Raw genomic sequence first — 17,562 nt, forward strand, 5'->3', positions numbered from 1 at the left:
TGTGGTCTTGGGTGATCAATTAAGGTCACTAGTCCTCAGTTCCTTAACTTTAAAATAAGGGGGGGACTGGACAAGATGATTTTTATGGTCCTGACATAATCTAAATCCTATGATTGGCATCTATCCAATGAAAGAATTGTTTCTATAAAACTGTTGGTTTGAAGAGTGATGATAGCAAAACATTTTCCAATAACTATTTTTGATGAGGATTTTAAAAAAGGTCATTCACAGACCTTTTTGAACTGTACTTTTGGATTACAGTGGGAAGCAATAAATAATAGATCTGGCCACAAGGGGGCATATTTCAATGGTAATCTTATCTTTTAGGCTCATTTTTAAGCCCACCTGAACATGTTAGGATTGAAAATTAAGAGATCATTTGACTCTGAGACTTTACAAAAGGGTGTTTACAAATTCTACTGATTTCAACTTACCATGAAAAAAGAGTAAGATAAATTTTAATTAAAAATATATGTAGAATCTTGACTGCTATTTTTAATTTAACACAAACTGGCAAAAGAATTTGATATGCACTTTAAAGAGAGAAGGAACTTTTCAAGGGAATACTAGACTACTAATGCATGATGAGTGGCAAAACTAATAAGTGAATCAGGACTGACATCGATGAAAAAGGTGCTTTCTGAACTTTACCTGTAAACATGAAATAAGAGGAGGGAGATGATAAAATTTCAGTAAAACTGGAAGCAGCCTAAGAAAGCCCATATATTCCTTTATCATGTGAAATATGGAATTTGTTTTGATAAAAAATAATTTCTGGAAGAAACTGTTTTGTGTGTATCACCTCAAAAACAAACTGGAGAAAAGTATAACATGCATTTTCAAATAGAAATTAAGAGTTTATAAAATTAGTTTGAAAGTGAGGCTACTGTTTTTTGGAAGTACCTATATCATTTATCAGAGATAATCATTTAAAGTGAAGTTTGGTCTAGAAATTTTAACCATTATGATGGTCATGTGATAATGTTCATGTGCTGTTACCTATGTTATCCATTTCCTTAGTTCTTTCCAGCTCCTGTTCATGTACATTATCTATCTTTACATTATTACTGATGTCATCAACTTGATGTTCTTCATTTGGCACGATTGTATTCCACTTCATGTCTGTGAGATCTGAATCCATTCCTTTGGTACTACCAATTTCCAAAGGATTTTCTGCTATAGGGTAATTTAAAATCTCAGTCCTTTGATTTATTCCACCAATTTCAAGTACTTCTTCATTTTCCTCTGCATCTGATTTCGTATCATCATAAAGTTCTGGTGTGAAATAGACAGATTCATCTTCTATTGGTTCATTATCTGTGTTTACATTGGAAAATTCAGCTTCTCCACAGACATGACTCAGATTAATATCTCGATCTAGGGTTTCTTCATGATAGAGTAGCTGTTCAGCAGAATCTTTTTTACTAACAGCATTAGTCCTTTTTATAGATGAAGTAATGGTTTCTGATTGTAAGCCTGGGCCAAATACTGTGTTTCCTGACAGGAGTGATGACTGGTCTCTATTAGTGGGAGAAAGACCAGTTATTCTTTCTCTCTTTTCCTTTTTGGGAGGGAAAGTACTGAAGTCATGGTTCTCTGAAAATCTGTGCCCAGGTGTAGAAGTCAATAACTTAGGGCTAAAATATTTCTTCACAGAGTTAAATTTGGGGTAGTTATTCCTTTCTGTTTGTTTACTGAAGGTTGGACTTGAGGATCTTGATATTAAAAAATTTTCCCTCTTCGTCTTCTGGGGAGACTCTTCCAATAATAATGAATCATCTGTGAATGTTAAGAAAGAAAGATCATTTTAATTTCTTCCCTTTACTTAAACTTACCATTACTATTATCAAGATGACATATTTTGGGTAATTAAAAGGTACATAATAAATGGAGAATCAAAGGCAGATTCATTAAAGAACAGCTATTAGAGGTCCAGAGAAAGGAAATGACCTATTAAATTTCACAGTTTATCACTAAAGAATCAGGGCTATCTCCTGACTAGCAATCTTTTGTTTTATCTTTAGAATAGAAATAAAGCATATGAAATAAATATTCTAATTTACTGACATTAGTTAGTAGGCTATATTAACAACAATAAAGACAATACAAATAACTATAATACAAGGCAGAATTTGGGATGTCCAAAGTAAAGGTAAATAGAATCATAAAATTTAAGCTGGAAAGCACCTTAAAGGTGTTGTAGCACAACTTTTTTACTTTCCAGATGAGGCAACAGAGGTCAAGAGATTAAGTGACTTTTCCAAGGTCATATGGAAAATAAGTGATAAAGCTGAGATTTAAACTCAGGTCCTATGACTACAGGTTCTATGTTTTTCCCATTCTATGTTCATCACATAAAGTAGCAGGAGAAATTTGAAGAAGGAAAGATTAGGGAAGGCTTCAAGGAGGAGGAAAAATCCTGAAGAGAGATGCTTCAAAAGGTAAATATGGTGGGGAATGGAGAGGGGAAGCTCTTCTACTGTTTGCTAGGGTAGAAGACAGAAAGACAGAAGACAGGTGAATGAACAGTATAGTTGGCTGAAATACAGAAAACATGAAGGCAAGTGGTATAAATTTAATCTGGAAAAGAGGGTTGTAGGAGGCTTTGATGTTGGGAAAAGTTGATATGTTTTATTTGGGAGGTGATAAGTAGCTTCTGAAGTTTCTTAAAAGAGTTATGTGATCAAAATATAATGGGAAGATTACTTAGGTAAGGCAGTGAAGGATGGTTAGGAGACTAGTTAATAGGCTATAATTATAGTCCAGGTAGGGGCTAATGAGGACCCAAAATGGAGTAGTTGTAATAGCAATGGAAAGGAAGGACAGAAGGGAAGGACTGGACAATATCAGTTAAGAATCATGCTACAGAAAACAATTTCAATGATAAGTCCCATTATTTTTCTAACTTACTGGCTTTAAGGTACTACTTTTGTAACTGGAACAAATTATGTTCAGAAATCATGCATCCTGACACAAATGTTCTATTAGAAACCAGGAGGGATGGGAGTTCAGGTAAGTCAGGAGGGATTTGCATGAACTGATGTAGAGTGAGATGAGCAGAACCAGAAAAACACTGTACACCCTAACAGCAACATGGGGGTGATGATCAACCTTGATGGACTTGCCCACTCCATCAGTGCAACAATCAGGGACAATTTGGGGCTGTCTGCAATGGAGAATACCATCTGTATCCAGAAAAAGAACCGTGGAGTTTGAACAAAGACCAAGGACTTACCTTTAATTTAGAAAAAAAAAAATCTTATTGTCTGATCTTGCTATCTCTTATACTTTATGTTCCTTCCTTAAGGATATGATTTCTCTTTCATCACATTCAATTTGAATCAATGTATACCATGGAAACAATGTAAAGACTGACAAATTGCCTTCTGGGGGGGGGATTAAGATCAGGGGAAAAATTGTAAAACTCAAAATAAATAAAATCTTTATAAAACAAAAAGAAAAGAAATCACGCATCATGGAATTTTAGAATTAGTAGGGATCTCAGGGCTAGATAGGCTAACCCCTTCCTAGAAATGAATCTTCTCCACCTCCCACTCCTCCAGATCATACCCAACAAGCAGTCATTCAGTCTTTCTCTGATGACCTCTAATGAAGTAGGCATTCCACTTTTGTACAATTGTAATTGCTAGGAAGTTTTTCTCTGATATCAAGCCTAAATTTGTTTCTTTGTAACCTCTACCTATTGAGCATGGTTCTGAATTCTGGGATAAAATGGTATAAGTCTAATCCCTTTTCCACATGAGAGCCCTTCAGATACTTGAAAATAGCTCTCAAGTTCTGTATGAGTCTTCTCTCTCCAGGCTAAGCATCTCTAGCAACTTCAATTGATTCTCAAATAAGGGCACTTATGGTCCTTTACCTCCTGGTCATCCTCCTCTAGACACTGTAGTTTACCTAATATTCTATCTAAATAGAAGTGAACTGAACTGAAAATAATCTTCAGTTATGTCTAACAAGGGCAGGAGAAAATGAAATGATCGTCTCTTTATTCCTAGAAACTATGAAGTCCTAGATCACATTTGGTTTTTGGTTATCATTTTACACTAATGATTCAAAACAAACTTGGAGTTCACTAAAATCCTTATATCATCTTTAGATAAGCTCTTATCTAATCAATCCCCCTCTTATTAAGATGAAATAGATGTTTCTCTTTAAAATAAGCAATGTCCCACTGTACAGAAAGACTACTGGACTAGAGGTCAGAAGACTTGGTTTGACACCTGACTATCAAGTATCAGTTGTGTGACTTAAGGCAAATCTCTTAATCTTTCTGGGCCTTAGTTTCTTGATTTGCAAAATGAAAAGTGTTGGACTTGGTGACCTCCAAGCTCCAGTGCTCTGCTTCCATGACACATACTTTTATTCTTGACTGTGATAATATTACCCAGGTGACTTTGTAGTTTGAGCTCCACAGTCTTCATTGCAGGAGTCTGAAGTTCCTGGACAAAAGGTTTCCTTTCATCTTCTCGAAGAACATTTGGTGAAAGGTGAATTGTTGATTCTAATAAAGATGTTAAGATCTCATCCTTAAAACAGGCTACTTCTTGGACAGACTCCTTACTATTTGAGGATGACACATCAATGACTTTTTGATGCTGTTTAGAAAATGCAGCCAAGGATTCCAGTGCACTCTCAAAGGTTGCATGGTGCTTAATCTGTTGACGAACCCATTTGGAAAGTCCTGGGGGAAAAAAAGCAAAACCAGGCAGGATAACCATGTTAAAACATCAAATTGTTTAAATGCCTTCATCATACTTTGAGAAGAAATATAAAATGAACTCTTCAATCAATCCTTTTAAAATAGCATGTTTTGCTTTATAAGAATTCAGAATGTTTTATTTAAGGAAAGACAGATTATTACACAAATAAAAGCTGTCTCTTTTATGTGGAGAAACTAGGGGAGAAAAGAAGGAGAAAGAAGATCAATGATGTCTCCAATCAAGTAACTAAACTTAATTATTTTAATAATTGTTGTTCATGATAACTAACATCTATAATATTTGCAAATAATATTTGCAAAACACTTTATGTTATTTCATTTTATCCTCATAAAAAACACCCAAAAAAGCTAAGTGTATTATGGTCTCCATTGTATATGAAGACTGAGACTGGAAGAAGTTGTGAACTGTCCAGAATCAAACAGCTACTAAGTGGCTGAAACAGGATTTTAACTCAGTACTTGCAATCTTCAAGTCCAACATAATATCCATTGCAGCACCTATATTATTCACAGAGATTAAATAAAGATTCCATATTTTCATTAGTTTTATCACTAATTTTCTCCCAAATACAACTTTCTATTTCTGCAGGAGTGTCAAAATTTTATATCAAAAATTTATCTGAGGAGAAGTGATTTAGCCAGTGCTATTATCCAAATCCCTTCAATAAACCTGAATGTAGATAGTCACAAGAGAGGTTTAACAAGATGATACATCATGATACATCATACCGAATTCGATACTGGGATATGTAAAAAAGACAGCAATGCTGCTTTTGAAAGTCACTATGATATTCCAGGGGAAGATTAAATTAAACCAATATTACTGAAAGATGGTCTAGCTTTAAGTCATTCCATTTTCTTTTGGCTTCAAATTTTTCTTCAACTTTTTTGCAGTAACTTTTTTTTTAATCAATGCTTAATGTGCTGTGAAAATTGAATTTAAACATCAATTAGCCAACAAACAGAATTTGCTTCAAGGAAGTCAGATGGCTCAGGGGATAGAGTTCTGACCCTGGAGTCAGAAAGATCAGAGTTCAAAATGGTCTCAGAATACAAGCTGGGTGAACCTGGGCTAGTCACTTAACCTTTGTGCCTCAATCTCCTCAATTGTAAAATGGAGTTAACAATTGGACCCACCTTTGCAGGACTGCTGTGAAGAAGAAATGAAATAGTAAAAGTTGGCATTTAGTTGTCCAGTTATATCTGACTTTATGTCACTCTATGGACTTCTGTCCATGAGGCTATCTTGACAAAGATATTGGAGTGATTAGCCATCTCCTTCTCCAATGTGTCCCCATTTTTACAGATGAGGAACTGAGGCATAGGGGGGTTAAATGACTTGCTCAGTCATAGCCAATAATAAGTGCCTGAGGCTGCATTTGAACTCAGATTTTCTTGATTTCAAATCCAGTGCTCCATTCACTGTACCATCTGGTTCACCTAGCATGTAGTATATAAATACTAGCTATTAATATTATTATTATTGTTATTGTTATTGTTATTCTTATCACTGGATTGCTATTCCTGAGACAGGAAAAGAAAACAAAGATGGTATGATATAGTAGAAAAGTAAATCTCTGGTTCTGCCTGTGTTACCTTGAGTAAATAATAACCTTTTAGTACCAGTTTCCTCAGAGTTAAAAGGCAGTGGGATTGAGGAAGCCACCTCTCAGATCTTGACAGCTCTTAATCTGTGCATGTATGACCCTCTGTATATCTAACAATTTTTCAACAGGCGTTCTGTGTCTGAGAAAGGTTAAAAAAAAAAACCTCTCAGAGATAACATAAAATGTTGCAATTCAATTTTCTTTATGATAAATCCAAGCCAAATGCTAAAAATTTAAGCTGATCTTATATTTTAAATAAAGAAATTTGAGAGGCTAGATAGAGTTTTCTCTATCCTTTATGTTTTTATTTATAGAAAGAACTTCTCTGTGGAGAAATCTTAAATGCTACTAACTTAAATGTATTTGAATATTACAGTTGATTTTTCAATTCTAGCTTTCTGTAGGCAAGCTGATCTTCTGCTTTGTATAAAGCTCTAGTTTACTATTACAAATATGAAAGAATCTGAGCTCCACCTGCTGACGAGATACTGGCATTTAATAGCTATTTATCTGCCTTTAGTTATTTATTCCTTAGTCTGAAATTTAAAATAATTGCTTTTTAAACCATCATAGGCAATAATCTAATAAAAAATAAATTCAACTTTAATACTGATAGTTAATTTTTGTGCCAATCTGCGTGTTAATTAAAAAATACTGTGATTAAATTGTTTTTAGACCTGTAAGCCTGTACAATCATACTGAAAAGCAATTATAATTATGCGTTACAAAAAAGTGCTTTGAATGTTCTTTGACTCAGACATTCCACATCTAGGCAGGAACCTCCAAGGAGATGAAACAAAAATAAAAGCCTCATATTTGTCACACTATTCATTGTAGCACAGTTCTGGTAAAGAAGAACTGGAAATAATGTACTCTTCACTGAGAGGGACTGACCAAATTGAATATAATGAATTATTTCTTTACTATGAGAAGAAATAAATATGTAGAATTCAGAGAAAGATGTTAAGACTTATTTGAGTTGAATAATAAGCAAAATCAAGAAAATATAACTATGACAATGAAAGCAGAAAGACTAATAAAATTAAATTGAAAACTGTGCAATTGAGAAAAGGCACCTCAATTTCTTTCCTGCAGAGGTGGAGGACTGAACTACGGGTGTGGAATGCCCTGCATATACTGTCCGCTGAGGACAATTTGTTAGTTGATTTTGTTAAAATGCCCTTTCCCCTTTTTCTTTTTCTACTATTTGTTACAAGGATAGGAGGAGTTATGCTTGCAATTATATAGGGAAAAGATTGTATTTGGAAAGGGCTACATATGAAAATGAATGATCTGAAAATAAGCAACAAATTTTTTTTTTTTAAAACATGCTCTGATTGATGTTACGTGGTGTAGTGTATAGCACATTGGGCCTGGAGGAAGATTCATCTTTATGAATTCAGATTCTAGCCTCAGACTAGCTTACTAACTGTATGACTCTTGACAAGTCACCTAATTCTGTTTGCCTCAGTTTCATCATCTGTAAAATGAGTTGGAGAAGGGAATAAAAAATCACTCCAGTATCTCTGCCAAGGAAATCTCATGAAGACATGACTGAAAAATGTTTGAACAATATGACTGATGTGGAGCAGCTAGGTGGTGCAGATCTGGGATCAGAAAAATCTGAGTTCAAATCTGACAGTAGACACTTACGAGTTGTATGACCCTGGGCATCATTTCATAATGTTTGTCTCAGTTTCCTTGTATGTAAAATGAGCTGAAAAAGGAAATAGCAAAATACTCTAATATCTTTGCCAAGAAAACCCCTTGGGGTGATGTAGAGTTGGTCATGATTGAACGACTAAATAACAACAATGACTGATGTGGAAAAAGAAAAGTCTACTTAAGTCTACTCTTACAATTACAAATATGAAATAAGCTGAAAACTATGTGTCTTGATGATATAGAATAAGTCTGAACTAAAATTTTAAGTTTTAAGGGTAATAAAAAGCACCAAGTATTTCTCTCATTTCTTGAACTCAATTTGTATTTTTTAAGCATTAAGTTGAATGAGACTGTGTGGGTGATATATTGGAAAGATGAATTTAATAACCTGAACTAAAGTAAAAACACGAGTTATCTACATTCTCTATGGCACAACTTGATTCTTTTTTTTCGGGGGGGGGGGTGAGGGAGGAGAGACAACTGAGGATAAGTGATTTGCCTAAGATCATATAGCTAGTAAATGTATAAGGCCACATTTGAACTCAGCTTCTTCTGACTTCAGGTCTGGTGTTCTACCCTCTGAAGTACCCTAGTTGCCCCTGTGTCAAAAAAAAAAACAAAACCCTTGTCTTCCATTAAACTCTACTCTACCTCCTGAACATATATGATGCCTTTTTTCTTTTTAAAGTACAGTTATACCTCACTTAAAAAAAGGCCACCTTCTCAGCAACTTTATTATTACTCAGAAGGCACTATAAATCACAGAAAGGAGCAGATAAAATATATCACAACTTGTGCCCATGAACTTTATCCATAGGCTCCTCAGATCATCACTTGTTTTATACATAATTTTAATGGATCCTTTTATCTCATAAGCAGATTAGGCAAATTAGAAGAAGAAGGTGAAAGAAGTGGGTACTTTACCAACAGAAAGAAGTGATAGCTAACAGTTTGACACATTAAGAACTAAAAGAAATCATAGCAGCCTGGGCTCATTTAGTGTAGAGATCATAATTTGCCCAACACTTCTCCCTAACCTCAGAGGGCCTCTGATGTACTGGAAAAACATAATAACTAATGTTTACAATTGTGTTGGAGCTGTGCTTGTTTTGTCAGGGCCCCAAGTGTAAGACATTGGGGGCTATGGCAGGGGAGGGGTTCTGAAGTATCTACTTTCATTCAATCTAAATCTCTTCCCCAACTTCTTCCTTTCTCCTCTTCCATGTCACTCCCCTTCCGGTTTGGAATCCCTGCCTATCAATGACCTTTATCTAGGGCAATGGCTTTTGGCTGGTAACTCAGGGGGTTATCCAATAGGGTTTTTTTAAACTTTCTGATTTATAAAAGTCCAAGGGAAGAATTGTTTCAGAGGTCATTTCTGAGCTTCAACTATTAAAGTGAAATTTCTTCCTGGGATCTTGACCTAGTGACTTTGCAGACTGAGAATAGCATTTCTATAGCCTTTTGAATTAGAAGGTGCATACTTTTAATTTTTGTGATTACTAAAATTTTTTGGTTGCATTTTATGGTCCAATTGCACCTCACTGCATTTTATCCTCTGAGTCTAAATTTGCTGAAGTGGCCTAGATTAGTCCTGAATCATAATAATAATCATGATCCTGAGTCATTAAAAAAAGGTTAAATTATATTTAGTATACCATGTTTAAGAAAGCTATTTGAGAAACATTTCCATAAAAATATTTAAAATGGAAGATATTTTGTAACTTAAAGATGCAAGCTTCAGTTATAGGGAAGACTTACCTATCTGGGACCTATCAATCCCCTATGAATTTATCATATCGGAAATCCTGAAAAGCTACAGAGAGATGATCTGATTTAAGTGGTGTTGAAAAGAAGTTAAAAGTTTCCTCACAAAGATGTTTTCAAAAATAGATGATGTTTAAAAGACTAGACTTTCTTTTATTTCATGAAAAACAAATTTCCATATTTTCCATGTTGCAAAAAAAACCAAAAACACAAAAACCAAAAATAAACAAGAAAAAAGCAAGAAACATAATGAAAGTGAAAAAAGCATGCTTCAATCTGTACTCAGGGTTCATCAGTTCTCTCTCTGGAGGTGGATAAAGGTTTTCATCAGCATCTTTTGGTATTATCTTCATCAGATAAACTAAGTCTTTCACAGTTGATTATTGTTATAAGATTGCCATTACTGTGTAAAATGGTTCTGCCCATTAACTTTTTTTTTTAAGTTTTTGTAAGGCAATGGGGTTAAGTGGCTTGCCTAAGGCCACATGGCTAGGTAATTATTAAGTGTCTGAGGTCGGATTTTAATTCAGGTACTCCTGACTCCAGGGCCGGTGCTCTATCCACTGTACCACCTAACTGCCCCCTGCCCATTCACTTTGCATTAGTTCATATAAATCTTCCCAGGTTTTTTCTGAAACCATCCTGAAACCATTTCTTATAACATAAATGCTTTCCCTTTTCTTTGTTCTCTTTGGGATACAGATCTAGCATTGTTGGATTAAAGACTATACAAAGTTTTATAGCTCTTTGAGCATAGTTCTGCAGAACTTGTTTTTCAGAATGACTGAAATGGTTCACTACTCCACCAACAATGTGTTAGTAGTACCCCTATTTTTTCACAATCCTCTGGTATTTATCATTTTCCTTTTCTGTCATGTTAGTCAATCAGATAAGTGTGAAGTGCTGTCTCAGAATGGTTTTAATTTGCATTTCTCTAATCAAAAGTGATTTAGAGAACTTTTTTCATATAACTATTGATAGTTTGAACTTCTTCTTCTGAAAACGCCCCATGCATATCCTTTGATCAGTTATCATTTGGGGAGTGGCTCTTATTTTTATAAATTTGGCTCAGTTTCATACATTTTTGAGAAATGAGACCTTTCTAAGAGAAGTTTGCTGTATATTCCCCCCTCCTCCAGTTTCTTACTTTCCTTCTAATTTTGATGGCTTTCATTTTGGTTGTGCAAACCCTTTTTGGTTTCAAATAATTAAAATTTTCTGTTTTCCTTCCTGAGGTCCTATTTTTTTTTTGGACATTATGAAAATGCTAGGGCAAAATTTTATGTGCTCCTCTAAATTATGATATGAATCTAAAGACTGGATTTTCAAACAAAATATATAACATTTTTATATTTGATATGTGAGTTCCAACCTCAAGAAATATTTCTTTAAACAGACACCATTAAATAATAAAGATTATTATTAATTCCATTATACTGTCAACTAAGCATCTTACCAGATATATATCGATCTGGGTTGCTCCTGAAGCGATCATCAACTAAAATAAGAGCTCCCCAATCATTTTTGTGCCGAATACACCTAAGGGTAGAAAATATTTGAAGTAAATTAAATGATGAAAGTAAATTAAAATTTTGATTGGATAGCTAGAAGCATGAGGATGATCCAAATATGTCAATTACACAGCCCTATAATGGAAACTGGCTTTTAGAAGATGGATGTAAAAGTTACATACATAGTTTAACTAGATGTACCTTATTTTAAAAACCCTTACATTCTGCCAATTCCTGATATCACTACTAATTGAAATAGTTTCTTTGCATATAACAAAAGAAAAATTATTGGAAATTTTTTTCCTGCAAAACTACTTTTCTCAACTCCACAGTTTTAAAACAATCTACATTTTTTTTTTTAGGATTTTGCAAGGCAAATGGGGTTAAGTGGCTTGCCCAAGGCCACACAACTAGATAATTATTAAGTGTCTGAGCCTGGATTTGAACTCAGGTACTCCTGACTCCAAGGCCGGTGCTTTATCCACTGCGCCACCTAGCCACCCCTACATATTTCTTTAGATAATATCTATGCTTAAATGACGTCTAGCTTGTCTATTTGTGGTTCAAAGATCCCACAGAGGGATATAAGATTATGTATTCCTATATCTAGACCTGGATGAACCTGTAGAGACCCCAATTTTAACTCCCAAATTTTACAGAAGAGCAAACAGGTCCAAGTAGACCAAGATGTTCAGTCAGAATGCTGTGAAAAAAAAATCTAAAATCTTGATTTACCTAGCCAGAAGGTGATTGACTTATGAGGATCATATAGTGGGATGGAGGTCTTCAAAAAGTTGAATCCCTGCTTATTGGGGATGTGATAGAAAAGATTCCTATTTAGGTAAAGATTGAAGTTAATCATCTCTGCGATTCAATCACAAGGTAATGAGAATAACTAGGCTTGTTTACTTTTAATATTTTAATGTTCTGTTTATTCTATATGTTCCTGGTTTTTCCTTCAATTAAAATAATTTGTACAGAATATAAAATGTAAATAATTTTAACAATTTCTAAATATTATAGCACTCAAATTAGTTTTATTTAAACCTTTAATAGAAAAATAAAGTTTAGAATAATTTTATGTTCAGTGCAATTCTGACTGGACAGAATATTCCAGGAAAAGAATAATCTAAAGGAATTTTATGATTAAGTTTTGGTTAATCCTTTAAGCACTATAAATATTTTTTTTAATTTCAACCCTTCTTAAAAGATGATGATAAAATATACTAATATATTTTGCTGCCTTAAAAAGTATTTTGCACTGAACATTAATTGATCTTTCTTTTCTGATCATTTGGCATTTTATGGAACATAAATTCTCAAGATTTTGTTTTTGGACGTCAATTCTCAATATGTAGCTCTGATACTACACATATAGATGGTGTTGAAGACTGGGTTACATCTGAACTGATCCTACTATATATTTCAGATGATATTTTTTATACATGTTTATTTTTATTGTATTTTTGCTATATATTTTTTAAAAAGCTTTATCCTTTTGAGTGTAATTTCTTTAAAGTGTGTAACTGACCAACTTTGTAGACCATACAATATTGTTACTTCTATATAAAATTATTGAATCAAAGGATTTCTTCCATCTACTCTAAGATTATCATAGTTATTTTTCTTTTCTCCTTAATACTTATTCCCCTCTTGTGGCTTTTCTATACAGCCCTACATCTTCCTTCTCTATCAGTTACTTTTCTTCTCCCCTCCATAGTCATCTCCTGTAATCTGGTACTTTCAGGATCTACCTTTTATGATTTCTTGTTTGATCTGACCAATCATTGAAAATTCCTACAGTTTCATTGTATGTTTTTTGAACTTACCCTTTAAATGCTACATGTGAACAGACTTCTATTACTGTCAGAGAAATACAGACTCCAAGTCATTCAGAGTCTTAACCTTGGTGTGATGCTTACTCCTTACTTACTCTACATAACTAATTTAGTGCAAAGTCTTATTGTTTCTGCCTTATTTCAAAAATTACCCCTTTTCTCTATTCATTTAGCTACCACCTTCATGCCAGACTTCATCACCTTACCCTTGGACTATTCAGCACCTAGTCTAATGACTGGTCTCTTCCTCAAATCTTTCCCCACCCTAAGTCATTCTCTATTTAACAAGGCAAGGTGATTTTCCTAGAACACACATTTAACCTTGACACCTCCCCTTTTCTCTGACTCAAATTCCAGTGAGTCCCAAAATTAAACAGAAAATGTTCTATTTAAAACACTTCACAAATTATTCCTTCCTACCTTTCCAGTCTTACACTTTACTTTTTTTCCATATAATCTTATGATCCAATGACAATAGTCTTGTTGCTATTCTTCTCCTACAATTTTCCATCTCCCATTTTCACCAGCTATCCCCTCTACTTTGAATTCTTTGCAGCCTCATCTCTGTTTCCTGGTTTCCTTCAAAACTGCTCCAATGCTTCCTTCTCTCTCTCACCACCACTTTCACCAGAACCTTCCCTGCTGAATTTAGCTTTCATTTACATTGTATGCACTGTGTATGTTTTGTATGTTGTTCCTCTCATTAGAATGTAAGGTCCTTGAGGACAGAGACTATGATTTTGTTTTTCCTTTGTATCCCCAGAGCTGAATACAGGGACTAGTACATATGAAGTGCTTAATGAATATTTAATGTGTGAATGACTGGTTTTGCCCAGTGTCAGCTTTCTGAAACTTTTACCATACAAAATATCTATTAAATGGGTTCTGAGATATTTTTTATAGAATCCATATATTGTAGGTATGCAGTAATGACGAGTCCTCAAAATAATCTTAATGAAAGATAGTTCATCATTATATACCTTACATTTCATGACCCCACTTACCTGCCAAGTGCCTGGTTCAGGGCCCTATAAGCTTGAATTTCGTACCACTGGCGGCCAGGTAAAAGACCTCTTAGTTTTGAATGTTGGTCATTGTATTTTCTCTTTAATTCAACCTAAAGGTAGGATGGTAACATATAATTAATTTGTAAAAAGAAAAAGACTAAAAGGGGTAAATAAACCAGTTAGACTTTAAATTATCAAGGTGTTTTTGTGGGCATGTATCTCATAATTTGGATCTAACTATCCATCCATTACTTATAAATATCAATCAGGAAAGAGTAATATATTAAAACACTGTACTATATTTCCAGGACTCTAAAGTTGTCCTTTTCATCTGTCTTTAAAAAAAGGTATCAGGAACAGCTAGGTGGAGCAGTAGCTAGAGCACCAGACCTGGAGTCAGGAGGACCTGACTTCAAATCTGACCTCAGACACTTAGTGATTACCTAGTTGTGTGACCTCGGGCAAGTCACTTAACCCCATTGCCCTACCAAAAAAAAAAAAAGTGAACTTAACAAATTCCTTGCTATAAATACACCATTCAAAGGAATTATTTTGGTTTTACATAACATATTTTACCTCTAAAGAGATTATATGTTCAAAAACAACAGCTTACTCTTTTTGGTATTATCACAGACATGTTACATGAGTACATAACTCAGCTTTTATTGGACTGTATTCTAATTGTGAAATTGTGACTGGCAGTACTTCTTTTAAAAAATTTTTCTGGAAGTACTTTTAAAATCAATAAATCACCTTTCTTTCAGAACTCCAATATCAGCAAATAAAAGGGGACCTTAAATAAGCACAAAGCATTTCTATTTTGAGAATGTTATCTCTAATTATTCTCTCAGTTGTATATAAAAGCAGTGACATAACTATGCTTTCTGGACCCTAGAGAGTTTTTCCCTTAATTATAAATAAGAATAATATGTAGGTTTCTCTTTTCAAATTTATTAAACTTTCAATTACAATGTAGTGGTAGGAGTAACATTAGACTTTATGACCACCTGGAAATTTACCATCCATACCCTAAGTTTCCTTCAAAGGCAAATAGAACTGTCTAAATAGCAGTTTATTGACATAATTTCACTGTCATTTAAACCCAACACATAAGTAATCATAACTCAAAACTTGATGGATTCCCCAACCCTTCAGTCTGGATGCTCCCTTGTAAGGAACTGGGCTAAGAGGAAGTGAAAGGGAACTTGGTACAAAGGAACCTACTGTGTATTATTGCTGAATATTCTTTCCATGCTATTGAGTAAACTTCCTTCATTAAATATTATATGGATTATAAATATCTCATCCCATTAAAATCCCTAGCTAGAATAACTAGACTGCCCTGAGTCAGGCTTGGATACAAACACTTGACACAACTAGAATGACCTCATGATGGAAGTGGGGAAAGTGATGTAAAAGCCTCAGGAGAGTCCAGCCCTCAAGATCAAGCCAGAAGAGATAAACTGTTCATTTTTAAGGGCTTATTGGCCCCCCCAACAGAAGATTATGCAAATGAAAATTAAACTCAATGATTAGACTCTTAGAACTCCAAGAAAACAGGGACTTGATTTTTTGCAAGGCAAAAGATATTATAAAACTTTGTCTTTCAATTTTTAATGCCTACAGAAGATGGGCTTCCTAAACTTGCTCTTCAAGCTGCCCTGACCTTCAACAAGACCAACAAGATGCCAATTATAAGCCTCCATAACAAATATCTGCTTCGTCTGTAAACATTGTGGGGTCACTGTGGCACCCAGGCAGACTGAACCCAGATGAAAAATCAACCACATTTAAGAGAGATGTGTTTTTCCACACTAGAATAACAAGGCAATCTAATAAGAAAAAGGCAAAGAATGAAACTGCAATAAATCATTGGTAATATATACACTGAATGCTTTGAGGGAAGGAGAAGTGATTTAAACAAAGACACTATGAAATTCAAGTAGAACTGATTTCACTACTGGGAGGAAAAGCAATACCTGGTCAGATCATGTGGCATACTATGTTTTTGAAATGGTTATAGGTGTCATCTAAATATTGTATAGCACTCGAACAACTTCAATTTTCAATTCAACAAGCACTTATTAAGCACTTAGTATGTACTAAATACTGTATTCCTTCTCAAGTGTATGACTCTCAGCTATCAGAATAACTGGTGATAGAGGGTTTTGTGGACCATGAAACATACAAAGCCATAGTCATAAAGAAATGAAGAATCGTGGCATATCCACCTGACTCACACAGACCAGTTCATTTAAACTGATGAAAAATTCTATATACAATAAGAAACCTCCTCAATACAGTATTGACTTAACTGTTCATAGTAAGTCATAATTTACAATAAGTTACAGTAAGTCACAATCTATGAGCCTATGTTGGGTCTGCAGGAGTGATCATTTAATTCAGGGCTACATGGCAAATTTGGAAAGCTGTCAAATGTAAAATTTAAATTACAAACTGAAATAATTTTATGAAATAAATTCATTCACTTTTTACTTGTGATCCAAGGGAACTCTAAGGGAAAGTTACAGAACAGATTAACTACTTTCATTACTTAAATAAAACAGCAAAGTCAAAATTTTCCAAATGCAAGATCAAACACAACTATGTTTGTGTTTTTATTTTGTAATTGTAATAATTTGTTGTTAGATTTTAAAAATTAACAGATAAAATTAGTAATGTAAGGAGCAAACTATCTAGTTGTTGTTTATTGATATTCAGCAGATTTCAGTCATGTCTGACTCTTGGTGGGCCCTTTTGGAATTTTCTTGGCAAAGATATTGGAGTACTTTGCCATTTTCTTCTCCAGCTCATTTTACAGATGAAGAAACTGAGGCAGAGTTAGATGATTTGCCCAGGGTCCAAAGCTAATAAGCTAATAAGTATCTAATTCCAGACCTTGCACTTCACTGCCTCAAACCTATCAAATAATACTATCAAACGTTTTTAAATGTTTGGAAGTATTAAATTCAAGTGAAAAAATTCACAATGCATGAGTGTTCATTTAAACTTCATGAAATGAAATCTGTCTTAAATGAAATACCAGAAAGGTATGAAATAATTCCCAGGATTCTATCAATGAGCAAGTGAATTAAGATGTAAAGCTACTTTGCCTGCAAAAGACTGATGAGATAAAAAATACATCAATTAATGAACAAAAGAGTGATGAAGATTAAATAGTTAAGAGTCAAGGGGACACTTATATAGACATATAAATTTTATCTATATATCTTTTCTGAGTGGTAATAGCATTGGTCTATTCCTGGAGGAGATCAAATTGGCTGGGTCTTAGAGAAATGAATTTGAGAAAATCGGTTAGAGGCTTCAGATTATAACTAGACATGTTGACATCCACAATTTTTGCACAAAACATTACCACGTTACTTGTTATAACATGGTAAGTATTGGTGAAGTAAAGAAAGACAT

At 34.1% G+C, this 17,562-nt stretch overlaps 1 protein-coding gene across 1 annotated transcript in view; it reads right to left on the reverse strand.

Moving 5' to 3' along the window:
- Positions 1-17,562, reverse strand: part of BRIP1 (BRCA1 interacting DNA helicase 1) — a 448,227-nt gene that overhangs the window by 187,056 nt on the left and 243,609 nt on the right. Inside the window, exons 17-20 of the mRNA XM_074223555.1 lie at positions 14,134-14,246; positions 11,237-11,319; positions 4,406-4,702; positions 1,000-1,779 (exon numbers count right to left, since the gene is read on the reverse strand). Of these exons, the coding sequence (XP_074079656.1) occupies positions 1,000-1,779; positions 4,406-4,702; positions 11,237-11,319; positions 14,134-14,246 (1,273 nt within the window). The remainder of the gene's footprint in view (positions 1-999; positions 1,780-4,405; positions 4,703-11,236; positions 11,320-14,133; positions 14,247-17,562) is intronic.

The sequence above is a fragment of the Macrotis lagotis genome, chromosome 2 (assembly GCF_037893015.1).
Source record: "Macrotis lagotis isolate mMagLag1 chromosome 2, bilby.v1.9.chrom.fasta, whole genome shotgun sequence".
Lineage (NCBI taxonomy): Eukaryota > Metazoa > Chordata > Mammalia > Peramelemorphia > Peramelidae > Macrotis > Macrotis lagotis.